This window comes from Platalea leucorodia (genome assembly GCF_965183815.1).
Source record: "Platalea leucorodia genome assembly, chromosome: 17".
NCBI classification, from domain to species: domain Eukaryota; kingdom Metazoa; phylum Chordata; class Aves; order Pelecaniformes; family Threskiornithidae; genus Platalea; species Platalea leucorodia.
Window position 1 is genome coordinate 3,461,484 of NC_138839.1, and position 14,522 is coordinate 3,476,005.

Genomic DNA, 14,522 nt, shown 5'->3' on the forward strand with positions numbered 1-14,522 from the left:
CGAGCCCACGCTCCTCAGCCTCCACTGGAAACCCTTCCATTAACAGCCAGGCTGACTTCTCTCTTGAGTACCTTTGTGAAATGTAGACGGGCCTGTCTGAAGCCACAGGCTGATTTCCTCACAGGGGTTTAAAATTTGAAAGCTATGAATAGGCTTTTATGAGGACTCGAGGGCTGTCCCAGAGAGTAGAAGTACAGTTCTCCCCTCCCCAGATACTCATTAGGAACAAAAGAACATTGCCTGATGCCTGAATCCAGGACACGCGGGTGGTTTAATAATGAACTTGTAATAGCTGGAGGAGGATTGCCAAGCTCAGCAGCGTGGTGTTTAGGTGCTCACAGATAGTGGATCCACAACATTTCTGTTCGCAACCTTTCTGACAGCACCTGAGCGTTAGGGGGGTTTCAAGTCTCCCATTTCTCCCTGCACACACACACTTCCTTAGCTATTCAGTTCCCCTTCCGAAGCGCCCTCCTTCGTGTACCTAAATCCGTTAAACACCACGTCTGGGCAAAGCTCGGGCATTTCCACCCTGCTGGAGAGGGGGTGAAGAAGCAGGTCACTGTTGTTGTCCATGGCAATAGTCACTCCAGAAGGGTGAGTATGAGCAGAATCATCACCTTTTCCAGCTTCTTCTTGCACAACTCGGTAGTTTTCTAGGGTCAAGCTCACGCTGGGGATGGTAGGAGTGTGAGCTACTTTCAACGTCTTCTTTGACCTGAACCTTTGGTAGCAGAAGAGGAGAGACAAGACTAGCGTATCTATAAGCAGCTCAAACATTTCAACTACAGACAACACCGAGGATCCAAACCAGAGACTCCATTGGCTTCCCATGCTGGACAGAAGCAGATTCTCCTGTGGAAAGAATCAAAGGGTTGTGTTTATCAAACACAGCAGAGCTCCGGGAACGTGAAATTATTGCATATTGCCAGCAGGTCAGTTAGCTGCCTGCCATTTGGGGAGTAATTTTGTGTGACTGTGCAAAATGGTAAATTTTCTGTCTCTTCCTTAAGAAGAATAATCCCATCCCATGTTGGGGGCTGTAAATAACCCTCCCTCCAACCGCAGGCAGCACACCGTAACGAATGACAGGTAACTGGTTTGAGCTGATGTAGCGCAACCTACTGAGAGTAAAGGAGACTCGTTCACAGACTGGTAGTTCAGTTGCTGGTAGAAGATTGTCACCTTGGCAATATCGTTCCTGTATCGGAGAAAGGGAGCAGTTAGCAATGGTGGGATGTCCACATGTCATTCACCTGGTGGAAGGTACCGCTGGCATTCTGGTCTCGATTTGACATGCTGATTGCTAGGCAATAGGTTTCACCGCTCACTCAGGCTGTCCTCCTGAGGCTGTTTAACATGAGCTTGCAAAAATGTTACAGAAGTGACTGTCTCTTACAGTGCTGTGAGGAAAGACAGGAAATTTTTGGATGACCCTGTACGTTTTTCCCTTGTCCTCCCTTTCCAGTCTAACATCTACAAATTCTGCAAAGGTGAAGAGTTAATCCATCGTTTGAACAGGAGTACCTTCTCGTAGTGACTAACCTGTTGCTGGTAGAGTTATATCCGTTCTGATGCCTTAGAGCTTGGCGGATCCAGTCCTGCAGCAGAGTATACGTATGTTATTGGCATACCTGTCTTCTGAGTTTTTGTATGTTTAATATTTTGTATATGTAGAATTCATAAGCACTAAAATGGCTATTTCTAATCATAAAAAAGGATGTAACTGATTGGTTTATAACATATAGTGATAGCTATCAAGTAGTAGCTATGTTTGCCAGAATAGCAAGGAAATGCACACTGATATTTTAGATGTGTATAGTATTCTGGTTCTTAAATTCTGCCTTTAATGGCAATCTCACCTAATAATTTCCTCTTTTAAAATGTATTGGTGGTATTTACATCTATTAATGACCTGGTCACACAGCCTGAATGCCCATTTAACATTAGAACATGAGAAATGGTAAGAGGTCATCTGTTGACTCACAGAGTTTCCGTTGCAGCGCTGCAGCACCTCACAAACAGTAATAAATGAGTTGTTACATCACAACACCCACTGGAAGCAGAAAGTCATTAACACCATTTTGTAGGTGGGAACTAAGGCAGTGAGGCGAATTGCTTAAGGTCACAAGGAAGTTTGGATTAGAGCTGGAACTGAGTGTACCTCTCTAGCATCTTCATCTGGCATCTTAACTACAGGGTCATTCCCTTGGGCCCAGGTTTTAGACCAGTTTGCTTTATTTCCCACTTCCATTGCTGCTGCCTGCACCATTGTTTTCACCCTCAAGTTTAACATTGCAACAGCCACAGTAAATACAGTATCCCCGCTAAACAGAGCAGTTGTCTGTATGGGCTACCTGAGACTTCGCTGATGGCCATTTAGCTGTCCCAGCAGACACCTTGTACAGTGATTCCCTGATAAGATAAAAATGGAGATTATGATCACTATGGCTCTTGGCATTTAAAAGTGAATACACGAAGGAATTTAACACTGCTAACTACTCGCCCAAAGCAGTTCCAGGAGCAGCTCTTAAGAACCTTGGAGAAAGCTTTGTAAGTCAGCTTAGAAAATGAAACCAGAGGTTGCCTGAAAAATTATGTCTTTCCATTTTGAAACTGACCTACAACAAAAAAGGTGAACCAAGAAAAGTAATACAGACTGAAAAATGACACAAACAATTTGGGTTTGGGCTTAATAAAACATTTCAGTGTGATTAAAACAATTTCCCCTCTCTGCTGTCATGCACACACAAGGTTCTTATTTATCTAATGCTTTCATCTTTTTCCTTTCTCAGCATTGGGGTTCAAACATCAAACTAAAATCTCTGGTTTAAAAAATGCCAAAATTCAGTTGGCCAATTGGTCCATAAATTTTCCACTAAGTTGTTTACATTTCCACTGGTGTAATTTTCCTCTGCAAGCTGGCATTTATTGCGCTCTACTTTTGTGACCTACCGGCAAGGCTTGGGGCACTGGTCAAAACAATTCAGGTGATGATTTCTGAGCCTGTTGTACAGCTGATAAAAGCAATGACCTGGTGAAAGAAATGGGAGGAACACACTCAGGCACTTCCTTGGGAAACAGAAGGCTACCAAAACCTCTGCCCTCACTTGGCCTTCCCAAGCATAGAGCACTCTCTCAGAGAGATCTGGTTTTGCCTCACTCTCACTTTGGAACGGTTCCAGATGGCCGAGCTAATCCCCTGTGTGCAGTGCAGGTGCTTTCCCTGTAAGGATCTGCTGAGGACAGGCCAACCAGAAAACCAAGAGAAGTTATTCAAAGCTTTGTCTTACACCAGCACAGCCGCTAATATTGGTAACATGAAAGAGCTTGACCCTATATTAATATCCTTAACAGTGGGATGATTGATAGCATCAAGATTTTTTATGGACTAACTTGATATCCATGCAAATACACAGAGAGGCGTCTGCCATCTGGCTGGATTCAGTGATGTGAGGAAAGAGTCTAAGCAGGAAACGCACCGAGTAGAAAGGCAGTAATCTAAGGAGTCATGTAACCAGTGACTATTGTAGGAAGGTGTTCCCTTCCGACACGGAAAAGATAGCAGTCTTGCTCTTACCCCATGCAGGCTGCTTATTGTAGTTACAGTATTCAGCACCGGGAGGCAGTGGGTAGTAGTAATAACCACAGCCACATTTTCGAACCATTATGTGCTGAAAGCAGGAATGCAAACAAGCCTGGAAAACAAAGAAGGCATAAAAGACTGGATAAGCCATAAATTCTCAAGTGCCCCCATCTTCAGTCTGTAGCATGCAGCTGCTAGGAGACAATGTACAGATTTCGTTCCTGCAAAAAGACACCAGCCATTACTAGGGCATGATGATGCAAAAGGTTTTCATTTTTCTTTCCTTGGCTTTGCCTCTGAAGACAGTATTGAACTCAGTGAGACAGAATTTTCCCCAGCTCCCTGTTTCATTACGCCCAGTAACATCTCAGCTAAACAGCCTAAGCATCTAGAGCCAGGAGCAACTACTTGCACAAATAAAGACCTGATGGCCCAAGAATGTCCTACTAGAACAGTCCAGCTGCCTTGACTGGTTCACTCTGATCTCTCCTGTGTTACAAGGAGGGAAGAGCCCCAGTGTCTGGGAGTGAGCATCCCTCACTCAGTAAAACACATTCCAAGTTATAACACCCTGTTTGTGAGCTTCTTTTCAGAGGGGCATGGATCTTTCTGTTACCTCCAGCAATGAACCTGCTGATTTGTAAAAGCTCTCTGGAGAGTAAGGTATGACTTGTTTGCTATTCATCCACTCTGAATAAGCTGGGGCCTCAGCCAGCCCCTCTGACAATACCTGCAGGGTGTAGGAGTTGTTGTACAGGAGTTTAACATTCACATCATTGCCATTAGTCGTGCATTTCCCATAATTGCCCCCCAGGCGATTCACCTCATCCTGTGGACACAGAAAAGAGGCCTGAGTGATTAAGAGCTTTAATTGGACCTAGCCATCACCATCTAAACTTAACTGGATGGAGCGTCATATAAAGGACAAGAAGCGTAGCAATACATGTGAGCAGCCAAACTATACCTTGCTAATTAAACATACACAGTAACAGGGCAAAGGTAGGAGAGTGCACATGGTCAGGCACTGGTTCAGCTGACAAGCAGTAACTCACCATGTCAAAATAACTAAATCACTTCTGAATGCTTGTTCTAATCCTAATGTACCCATGCAACCCCTGTGTAGAGCTGGAACAAGATGTAAGAGGTGTAAGAGCTTCAGTGTAAAACAAATCAGGCCCCAAAGTATTGAGGACCAAAAGGCCACTTGCACATTTGGAATAATTTTGTTTTACCCATGGCAACCTGAGCACAGTGAAGAGAGAAAAGGGGCTTGCATGAATATACATGCACAGTCGAGAAGCGAACACAAGAGTCCCACAAGTCCGTTGTATGAGTCAGTCGCAGTGTTCAGCTCCTCACAACTTTCTGCAATCAGAAGGAAAAGAAACAATGCCCTTGAGCAAGTGGCTAACCTGCTGAATGCCTATGGTAGTTGCAATGCCTGGTCTGATGTCAAAGCCTTCATGCTCAAGGAATGGTGTCTGATTGTGGTTGTGTATCATCACTTTCACACCTGCTACTGTAGACAAGAGTGGGATGTGATCCTTCTGCTCTGCTCTCAGGATAAGGGAAAGTCCTGTAAACCAAAGACAAGGGAAGCATATAACAACTTATTTTGGGCCAAAATAGGAACACCACCACATCTTGAATTCTCAGCACTGATCAAATTGCTGCCTCTAGCTCACAGAAGAGCCATTCTTTTTCCTTAGAGACCTGGTGAGCAGTCAGGTAGCAATTGCACCAGCCTATTCCAAAACCGTAATAATATTCTGCTTGAAAACTAAAATAATATTCTGCTTGCTATAAGTTAAGATATGGCTGATATGGCTATCATATATGTGTGGCTAGTGAAGCAACAAATAGAGTACATAATTTGTGCCACCTGGCTAGAAGAGAGGGCTATACGTCTGTAAGTCATGCATAGAAGATATATACTTAATCTATAGCCAAATTATATTCACTTTAGCTCTTCTTCCCACCCTTTGCCAAATAACATACCGTAAGGAATTCCTGGTTTTGTAGCTGTCCAAAAAGGGTCTGTTCCCTTGCTGTTAAAAGTATAGCAGCTTCCAAAGACTGGGTGGTGAAAGTGAACATAGTCACTGAAATCAAGAGAGATTTTGATGGGTTTAATTATGAGTGTAGCAATACCTTTACTTCTATGTAGGACGTGTTTTGTGTGCGTATGTACAGGAGTGCGATGGGAAGGAGTTGTTAACTCACTAGAGACAAGGAAAAAAATCAGGTACACAGGGATTCACTGCTCACCCAAGGTTACAGCCAGGGTGGCAAACATAGGAGCCAAATTCAGAGTTCTGACTTGCTTTTTCTTCCACCAAGTAGACCAAATTTTTCCCTGCTTGTTCCAACAACCAGGCAGGTTGAAGTTCTGTGCTCTAATCAACAGGAGAAACATCAGTTCTGTGCTCTAATCATTAGGAGAAATAGATTATCTCTTTCATTGTTTTCTTAAAAATGATACCACTTATTATGATCATGCTGAACTTCCCTGGCCAAGTCAGCCTCCACATTCCACCAGTTTATAAGAGTTCTTAAAAACAGTTGGATGAACACAGGTACAAAACCGACGATGCTCACCATCAAGTGCACAGACAGAGATATATTACATGAAAGCATCAGAAACAATAAGTGCAGAAGAATGCAAGAGTCAATCTCCTCCAGGAAAGACAAGATAGGACCTTATCTTGTAAAATGATCTACAACAAACTTTGTAGACGCCTCTCCTCTTTGCTGAAAGTGCTCAGAAAAACACTTAAGTTTGCCTTCTGCTTATTCTGTGTCACAGATGAGTGCATTGCTGTTAACTTTGTTCAAGTCATCAGCTGAAAACAAGTAGGCCAGCAAATGGCTCACGTGTGCCTGAGGCACAGCATTGTCTTGGGTGGTGTATGTCAGTTGTATTTGGAAGAGCTTCCAACAGTGGAGACCGTAAGCACGCAGGAAAAGAAGGAACACCTTTGCTTTGGTATGTGCAGCAGGCTCACTTCTTAGCCTCTAGGGACAAAAGGATGCAAAAAGACTATCTGACCCTTGTGGCATTGAGTCCTCCTGGCGTAATAGTTGAGAACAATCCGCGTGCTCAGGGGCCAAGTGCTACAGTAGAGTCGTGAGAGCCTTCTTCCCCTCTCTCCTCCCTTTTCATTGTTACAGCAAAAAGAGATCCCACATTTATCCTTTGGATATTTGAGGATTCCTGCTCCTTTCCTCCCATGCAGACAGACATTAATCATTTACCATTCAATGCAGTCAATGCATCTTTGTACCAGTAAATGTTTAATTACTGCTGAATTTCTCTTAGGCTTCTTTGACACCCTAAGACACTAACTCACAGTCATAGAGGCAAGCCATGGCAGAATTCTGATTTCTAGGTTCCTAGCCCCATGCTCTGACCATGGAAGGCTGTTCTTTCTTTCAGTCAGATCTCCAACAAGGGCTAAGCCTGGCAGTATGCCATGAGGTACAGTGCCTGCACTGCCGGAAAGTGTAGGCTCAGTTTCAGATTCCCAAGTCCTTGAGTTCTGCTGAAATCACAAACAGCGTCTCAAGAAGTAACATACCTGGGTCTGCAGGGCTCCCCATCATACTGACAGGAGTAGACCATATCTTCTATTTGCTCCTCATGATCAGAAATGTTGATTATAACTGGTAGCTGGGACATGATATTCATGTAGTGAAACCTGTACCATTCAAGAATTGCATCCATCCCAGATGAATAGGTCTTGTAGAAGCAATTCCCACCTGTGGCATTGCACTGGAAGAAAAGAAGGGAGGGAGCCATTCAGCACAGCGAGGACATGACAGCCTAAGGGTAACAGAGATCAGGGGGTAAAGGCAATACTGGATACAGGGACAAGGGGAACCTCTGTTTTTCCAGAAAGCGAAGCCTGTGATCATTTTAGTTATCACAGAATCACAGAATGGCTGAGGTTGGAAGGGACTTCTGGAGGTCATCTAGTTATGTGCTAAGCACCTTCTCTCCTTGAAGCTGAATTAGGTGTGCTACTTCATCTCAGGGGAATGAGTGCAAGGGAAAAGAGGCAGAAGAGAGCAGACAAGTAAACTCAAGTACCTCGGGAGAAGGAAGGACAGGGCTGGTGGGGATTCTCTAGAACCCATGAATCATGAACCAAGTCCTGAGATGTTTTCTTTGTTCTTACTCAGGCTTTAGACAGGTGAACACCCACAGATTCTGGTGAAAGTGTGCCTGGTGAAGGACTTCAGGATAGGGCAGGACGATAATAATCAGGCAAAAATTGCTGGCCTTTCAAGCCACATCAATCTCTCTCTCATGGCTTCCACTCTTAGATCTATGCTAACCCTGTTTTTGATATGGAGAATCTGAAGCATTTGCAGTCTTCTCCAAAGTCACAGATACACATTTATCGTATTCATCGCCTTGATTTATTATTGCCATCTTTAGTTTTATCTGCAACATTTCTAGTGCCCCCAGTACCACAGCATTTAGACACTGGGGGAATCCTTGCATGTTGTTTCTCTTTTATTTCTAGGCTCACCTGCTAAGTCTGGATGTTTTGTATATTTTTAGAAAGGGGTACAATGATTCCCATAGCCTGCTGCTACCATTCTCTACTGAATTTGTCACTACCAGAAGGACTTTACAGGTGGGTGGGCTGTGTCGGACCATTGATGTTGCTATTGTTTTACTTCACAAGAATCCTGGCCATCAGCATAAACTGTTAGAGGCAGGGATGGACTCTCCTGAAACATCCTCCAAGCTGTCATTGCACAGCACTGAAACTATCTATTTTTTCACTCATTTTTTTGAATGCGCCTTGTGAGATCTTTGTCAGGGCCCTGATTGCACTGATAGGCGTTACAGGCCCTGAGCAGCCTCACCTGGAGCCTCCACCCACACCCTCTGCCCATGGGCCCAGGAGCTCATTTAAGCTCAGCTCAGGGCCTTCAGTCCCTCTTTGGGCTGTGCTGTAGGGCTGCTGCTTTCCAGCTAGGCTGCTGCTGTGCTCCTGCCTCACCACGGACCCTGTCAATCCAGTGGGCTAACTTCATGCCCTGATCTTGAACCTGCTTCATTGCCATGAACTTGCCTGATGAGCTGGACTCTTGGTTGGACCTGGCTACCATCTGTGAGCTTTCCCTGCTCGCTTGCTCAGGTACTGTGGGATGGGCCCCTGTCCTGTCCTGCCCTGCCGGCAGGCTCCCCCTCTCCCCCTGTCCCTTAGGGAGCAGCCAGTCCTTGCTGCTTGTGTCTGAAGCCAGGTTAAAATCTCAAAGAGGACACACACTTACCAGCCTGAAGCCCACGCTGGAATGCTTCTTCCCTGACCTGTTATTGTGATCAGACATTCTCAAGAGTGAGAAGTTTTGGCTCAGCTTGAAGCTAGATCTGCTGAGATTTCCTATGCTTGACAAATCTTTCACGTGGATGTTTTTCTCATTCATGTGGAATAAGCTGGCTGATGTGTTGATGCCATACAAAAAAGCAATAGATTCCTCTGCCATGTGATCCAATTGAACTAAATGTTCACTAACCAGTTCAAATCTGCAAGGAACAGAAATATTAGCTATTTGGGAATATCCACGTTTGTATTAGAAAGAAAGGATTTAACTGTATGTACCCTCACAGTATCTATGGAAAGGCTACTCCCTGGGTCTCTGCAGACCTTGATGTCTGTGTGAGAAAAGCCAGCAATTATGGTGCCTATGCTTAGCATACCTAACTTCAATCAATTAATTTATTAGGAGCTCCAGTAGCTGGATTTCCAATTGCTGGATCCTCCACTGAAAACCTCAGAACTTGCAGCCATGCAACATCAGCTGCACAAACTGGCCTTCCTGTCAGACAATTAGATACTTATTCTGAGGAAATGACATAATTCCTTTACTATGTAATTTGAAACTTCTTGATACCTTGCCACTACTATATCAGCCTCGTTTGACAAGCAGGGCCATGCAGACTTCTGTACAAGTTATATTTTTTCCTTAAGGCCATTCTGCAGTGAGAAAAACCAAGCAGAATCAGCTCTAGCATGCATCATTCCAGAGATCAGTAGTTTAGTTACAAACGAATACATACAGTACCCATGTTTTTCAGGGAAAGACTGTTTTTATCAGAGCACAAAATCAGTTAGCAGCTTGAATCAAGTCACAAGGTAGAGCTCCCTCTATCCTGACTCAGTGCATGAAATAAACTGCTACATGCTGTTGCACAATTCCCAACAAGATCTTATCTTAAAACCAGTTTGGAAGGAACAATAGTCCCTTTCCACCCCTGTAAGGCAGGGAGACCTCCCTCTACCTTCAGCCTTCTCCGGGCTGCAGTCATAAGGTTGCTGACCCTTACTGAACCCTTGGGACTGTAAAGACACGACTACAGCCAAGGGGAAAGCACAGGTTACCTGTATGGGTCCAGATTGCAGATGGTAATTGCTGGAAACATCTTGGGCTCTGAATGCATTGACATGGTCAGGACAACAGGGTAGGCCCAGTACTGGCTGAACATAAGTGCAAATTGCCAGTACAACATGCCAAAGCTGGCAAGTAAAAGCAGACTCCAAAAAGCTGTTTTCATCCTGTTGCTGTCTGAGCATACAAGGCGGATGGTGCCATGGATTGTTGTGTTCTTACAGAAGAACTCAAACATATCCCTGAAGGAATCATAAAACTCAATTAAGCCTTCTTTCTTCTCTTCTTCTCTTGCCACTTCCTGCTCCATCCTCTAAGTCTGTTTCTGTTCAATAAAAAAGAAAAAAAAAATCTTATCAGCTTGTTAGAAAGACCAACCTAGGGACTATTTGGAAAAGGGCACCAATGAGTTTGTTATTAGCAAAAGCTGAAAATAACTGTGAGCTGAGACTCATCTCTTTCCAGAGTTTGGACACCAGGAAGTAGCAAAGAGGTCAAATGTTCTGCGTACCGCTGCCGACGTAACTTCAGGCATTCTACCACACTTACACTATGACTTCTCTGTTAGTATGGATATGCAACGTTAAAGTGACTAACACACAAGCTGCTGAGAAGTCTGCAGCCAAAGGGCTGTGTAGTTTTCTTCTTTCTAAGAACACTAAGGGCCAATATTTAATTCTGAAACATTATGTCACTGTGCATTAATACAGATCTGTAACTAATTTGTTATTATCAGCGTATTGCTAGTGAAACATGCTGGCCTATAGGCCTGAAACAAGACTATAATATAGTAGGTATTTCATAGTTCAGATGAGCAGAATCAGGTATTTAGGAAAGGAAGTGGAGAAAAACACCACCTCGACTGAATGCACAGAGGGGATTAACCAAATTAGGATGTGGATAAAGCATTGCAGATACTACTTGAAATAAAACGCTCTTGCGTTGTTTCTGAAGGCCACAGAAATATTAATTACTGCTCTTGACAGAAATTTTGCCACCTATCTCTTAGATAAATAGTTTATTCCAGGAATCTAAAAATCTTCTCCTTTTCTCTGTTTTACAGAAGTGAAAAGGAAGAACAGAAACTGAAAATCACCCAAGAAGAACGGATAACTGGAAAACAAAATCCATATCTCCTTTGTCACAGTAAGTAAAACATCTACTATGCTACTCTAGATAATTTCAGATTTTATGCTGATAAAAGTATGAACAATATTTATGCTCATATGTTTTAGCCAGCACAGACGGAGGACATCTTCCTAGGTTTTAGTACCGGTTTGGGACACTGGACTAATGCTGACATAGTTCCACTTACTGAACGTGACATCAAGTCCTGTAACGTGTGAGTTTCCAACATTACAGCACTCTGTGAATCAGCCTGCCTATTATGCTATTAAGAGAAGTTTACTGAGTACACCACTCTGGTCCAACCTTAACTCCAAATAAAAATCTTGTAAAGACAGTAACAGAGTTTGAAGATGAGACAAGGAGTGCACAAATAACTAAAGAATTGTTGCAAGTGGGCTATGTGATAAGGAAACGAAAGCTCAGGCCCTTTACCGAGTTATGGGCCTCGAAGCGTTTGGCGGTGGCTCAGCCTGAGGTGCCGGTGGGGTTACCGCAGCCCAGCTGCTACGCACTAGTGCCCTGGCCTGCAACGCCTTCACCTCAACTAGACCTCTCCATTTGCAAACACGGCTTTATTTCAAAGGTCCTTGGAATAGGACACTTCATATGAAATGATATCTTAGAGTTACAAGCTGCTAAGACAGTCTCTTCAGTGTACCTATTCATGTCAGAAAGATTAGGAATAATCCTGAAGCAGTGAAGAGCATGCTGGAAGCTGTATACCAGATTAGCTTTAAAATAGCCCCCAAAAGTGTATTATCTGACAAGGACACCCAGTTTATCACAAGTTATTTTCTCAAAAGACCATAACACATACCATGTTTGTGTTTTCTAAGATGCTGCTTAACAATAATACAAAATTAACTCAAAGGAATATGCACCTTGTTTATACTTCTATAATTAAATATGACAAATTATTTTTCAAATTTCTTAGATATACTTGCCATTGAACAAATACAGGAAGCCCACGCAGAGTGAAATATTAAAAAAAGGGCATGAACAATTAAAAGAAAACCTGTGCAATAAAGAATTGAAGTGGGAAAAGAGCGATTCCACTTTTGCTATGAGGAAACACCATTTTTCTGCAGTGCATATGTAAACTGTTACTCCCACACAGACAACCCAGAGCCATAGTGCTCTCAACGGCTGCTACAAATGTTATCAGCCAACCTTACAGCTGAAGGCTTCTTCAGTCAGAAAGGACTATCTGTGGCAAACTCCAGAACCGAATCCATGGTATTCTTCCTACCCACTATTGTTACACATTTTTCAGATTAAGCTCTTACGTTAAATTGTATGTTCAACCTTTATCTTATTCAGTTCTTTCTTTCTCATTTTATTTAGATAAGAAGAAATGAAAATAAGCCTGCAGGGTATGTTAAAGAAATATATTGAACGAGTCCTTAAATATTTATGGTATTTTAAGATAGAAACGAAAATTGTGTGAGGCTGAAACAGGAAAATTTAATTTGTTACTGTTGTATTAATCTCACTAGTCAGCCTTGCTCTAATGAGAAAAAGTAGAATAAAAGGCAATAGTTAGCAAAAGTGAATGCTAAATGAAATCTATCAAACATACTTTTTCTATGTATAATTTTGAATCTAAAAAGCCACCTGTAAACATTCAAACCACGGCTTTCAGAGACAACCCACAGTTTCAGCCATTCTGACTGCGCTTTTAAGGCTATGGCTAGTTAGTTCACATCATTTGAATCTGCATTCTTAAAATAACTAGAATGAAAAAGCATATGATAATGCAAAAAACCCCAGAGGGAATCTTTCAGAACACATGTGTACAGGCAACAGAACATCCCCTCTCCACCGGTTTCCCAGATCAGCCTACCACTAATTTATTTAACATAACAATTGCAGTCAGGGACTTAAAACATGTAACAGGAACAGTGACCAGTTGCCCGTCTTGTCTGCGGTAAGTGCCTGGAGAGAGGCTGCAGGTTATAAGAAAGTCAGTGGAAGTTACACAGCAGCGGCAAACAAGTACATGTTCATGTATTATCACAGCAACTCAATGCTCAATACATACTAAACACTTACACGTGAATGTCATGTAGTCAAATATTTAACCATGTGTATAGATATCTATATCTACATATCAATCATACATATACACAGAAATAATCGGTAAAACAACTAAGAGCAAATTGCAAAACACCCCACTGTACCTTGGCAGAAAGTCTATCTTTGAGTGTTTAAGAGTAGCCACTAAACTCGGCCTTCGGCTCTATCCTGAACAGAAGACAAGACTTGGTCCAAAGCTTTCAGATTTCCTTTTCTAACTGAAGATACATTGTGAGCTGTCCAGCCTATATGGATCAAATTGATGACATCAAAAGGGGCAGGACTTAAGGAACAGATCATGGAAATTATTCAAAGCATGATCCAGGGAATAATAGGAAGTGAATGAACTGGATAAACAAGTTAACATTAAGGTTACGCTTGAGTTAAAGTTGGTTTGAGTGGTGATGGTGTGTTCATTGTTTTTTCAATGGCTAGAATAGCTTTTTAGCCATAACTCCTACAAATAGCTAGGGAAGTAACCATGGATCCTGTAAGGTTCTTTCCGCTCTGAACTTTCTCATCAAGGAACTAGCTTTCTGCCTTCTTTTCATGGTTTCCAGAGGCTTGCATGATCACTAGTAATTGCAGCCATTAAGGTTTCCACAGGTGTGCTTGAGGAATTACATACCTCAGTGTAATCTGAAATGATCAGCTACTCAGTCGAAGGCGCACGTGGCAGTGGATTTCTTCCTGCTTCTCCAAGAATATTGCTCATTCGTAGTGGGCTATCCCCTACCCATTAAGAATTCAACTCTTCAGATGCTGAGACTTGAATAGACTAAATCAACCATGACACTCAATTTAAATCAGAACACCTTGGTTTTGTAACACTGCTTAGTTAAGACTTGCAAAAGTCTGCATAAGTAATGCAGAAGTAGATTCGGAATTCTGGGACTGCTAAAACACAAGCGCCTCAGATTGCTTGAATAATTAGTACTGAAATCTGCCCAGTTCAAAAACAGCTCTTGGTTTTGCAAGAAGCTTGTTATATGAAAATATTTGATGCTCTGGATATGGCTAATGTTTAGAGCTCCAAACCAGACCAGCAGAGCTCCTGCCTGCCTTTTAAAATTGGCTGGAACTGGATTTTCTATTACATTGGAAGTTGCAAAATACTGTCATTTGCAAAGACGATTGAAATTTCTTGTGAAAGTGAATTCAAAAAGAAGGGAGAAAGGACAAAGATCAGGGGAAACATACTCTTCTGATTTTGACTGATTTCAATCCTGTTTACATTTTTAACAATTGTTTTGTGCTGAATTTTGTTTTAGAAAAACAAAACGTAGGACGTTCATCTCAAATTTTAAAATGATTATTCTAAAAGATG

At 42.5% G+C, this 14,522-nt stretch overlaps 1 protein-coding gene across 1 annotated transcript; it reads right to left on the reverse strand.

Moving 5' to 3' along the window:
* Window positions 1-441: 441 nt before the first annotated feature.
* SCNN1D (sodium channel epithelial 1 subunit delta) lies at window positions 442-10,301 on the reverse strand (the record flags this gene model as incomplete). The annotated part of the gene is made up of 12 exons (XM_082329208.1): window positions 442-855; window positions 1,126-1,201; window positions 1,546-1,601; window positions 2,358-2,415; window positions 2,956-3,034; window positions 3,581-3,698; window positions 4,317-4,415; window positions 4,999-5,162; window positions 5,585-5,688; window positions 7,165-7,358; window positions 8,876-9,128; window positions 9,985-10,301. 12 exons carry the CDS (start codon window positions 10,299-10,301, stop codon window positions 442-444), a joined length of 1,932 nt encoding a protein of 643 aa, XP_082185334.1.
* Between the last annotated feature and the right edge of the window lie 4,221 nt (window positions 10,302-14,522).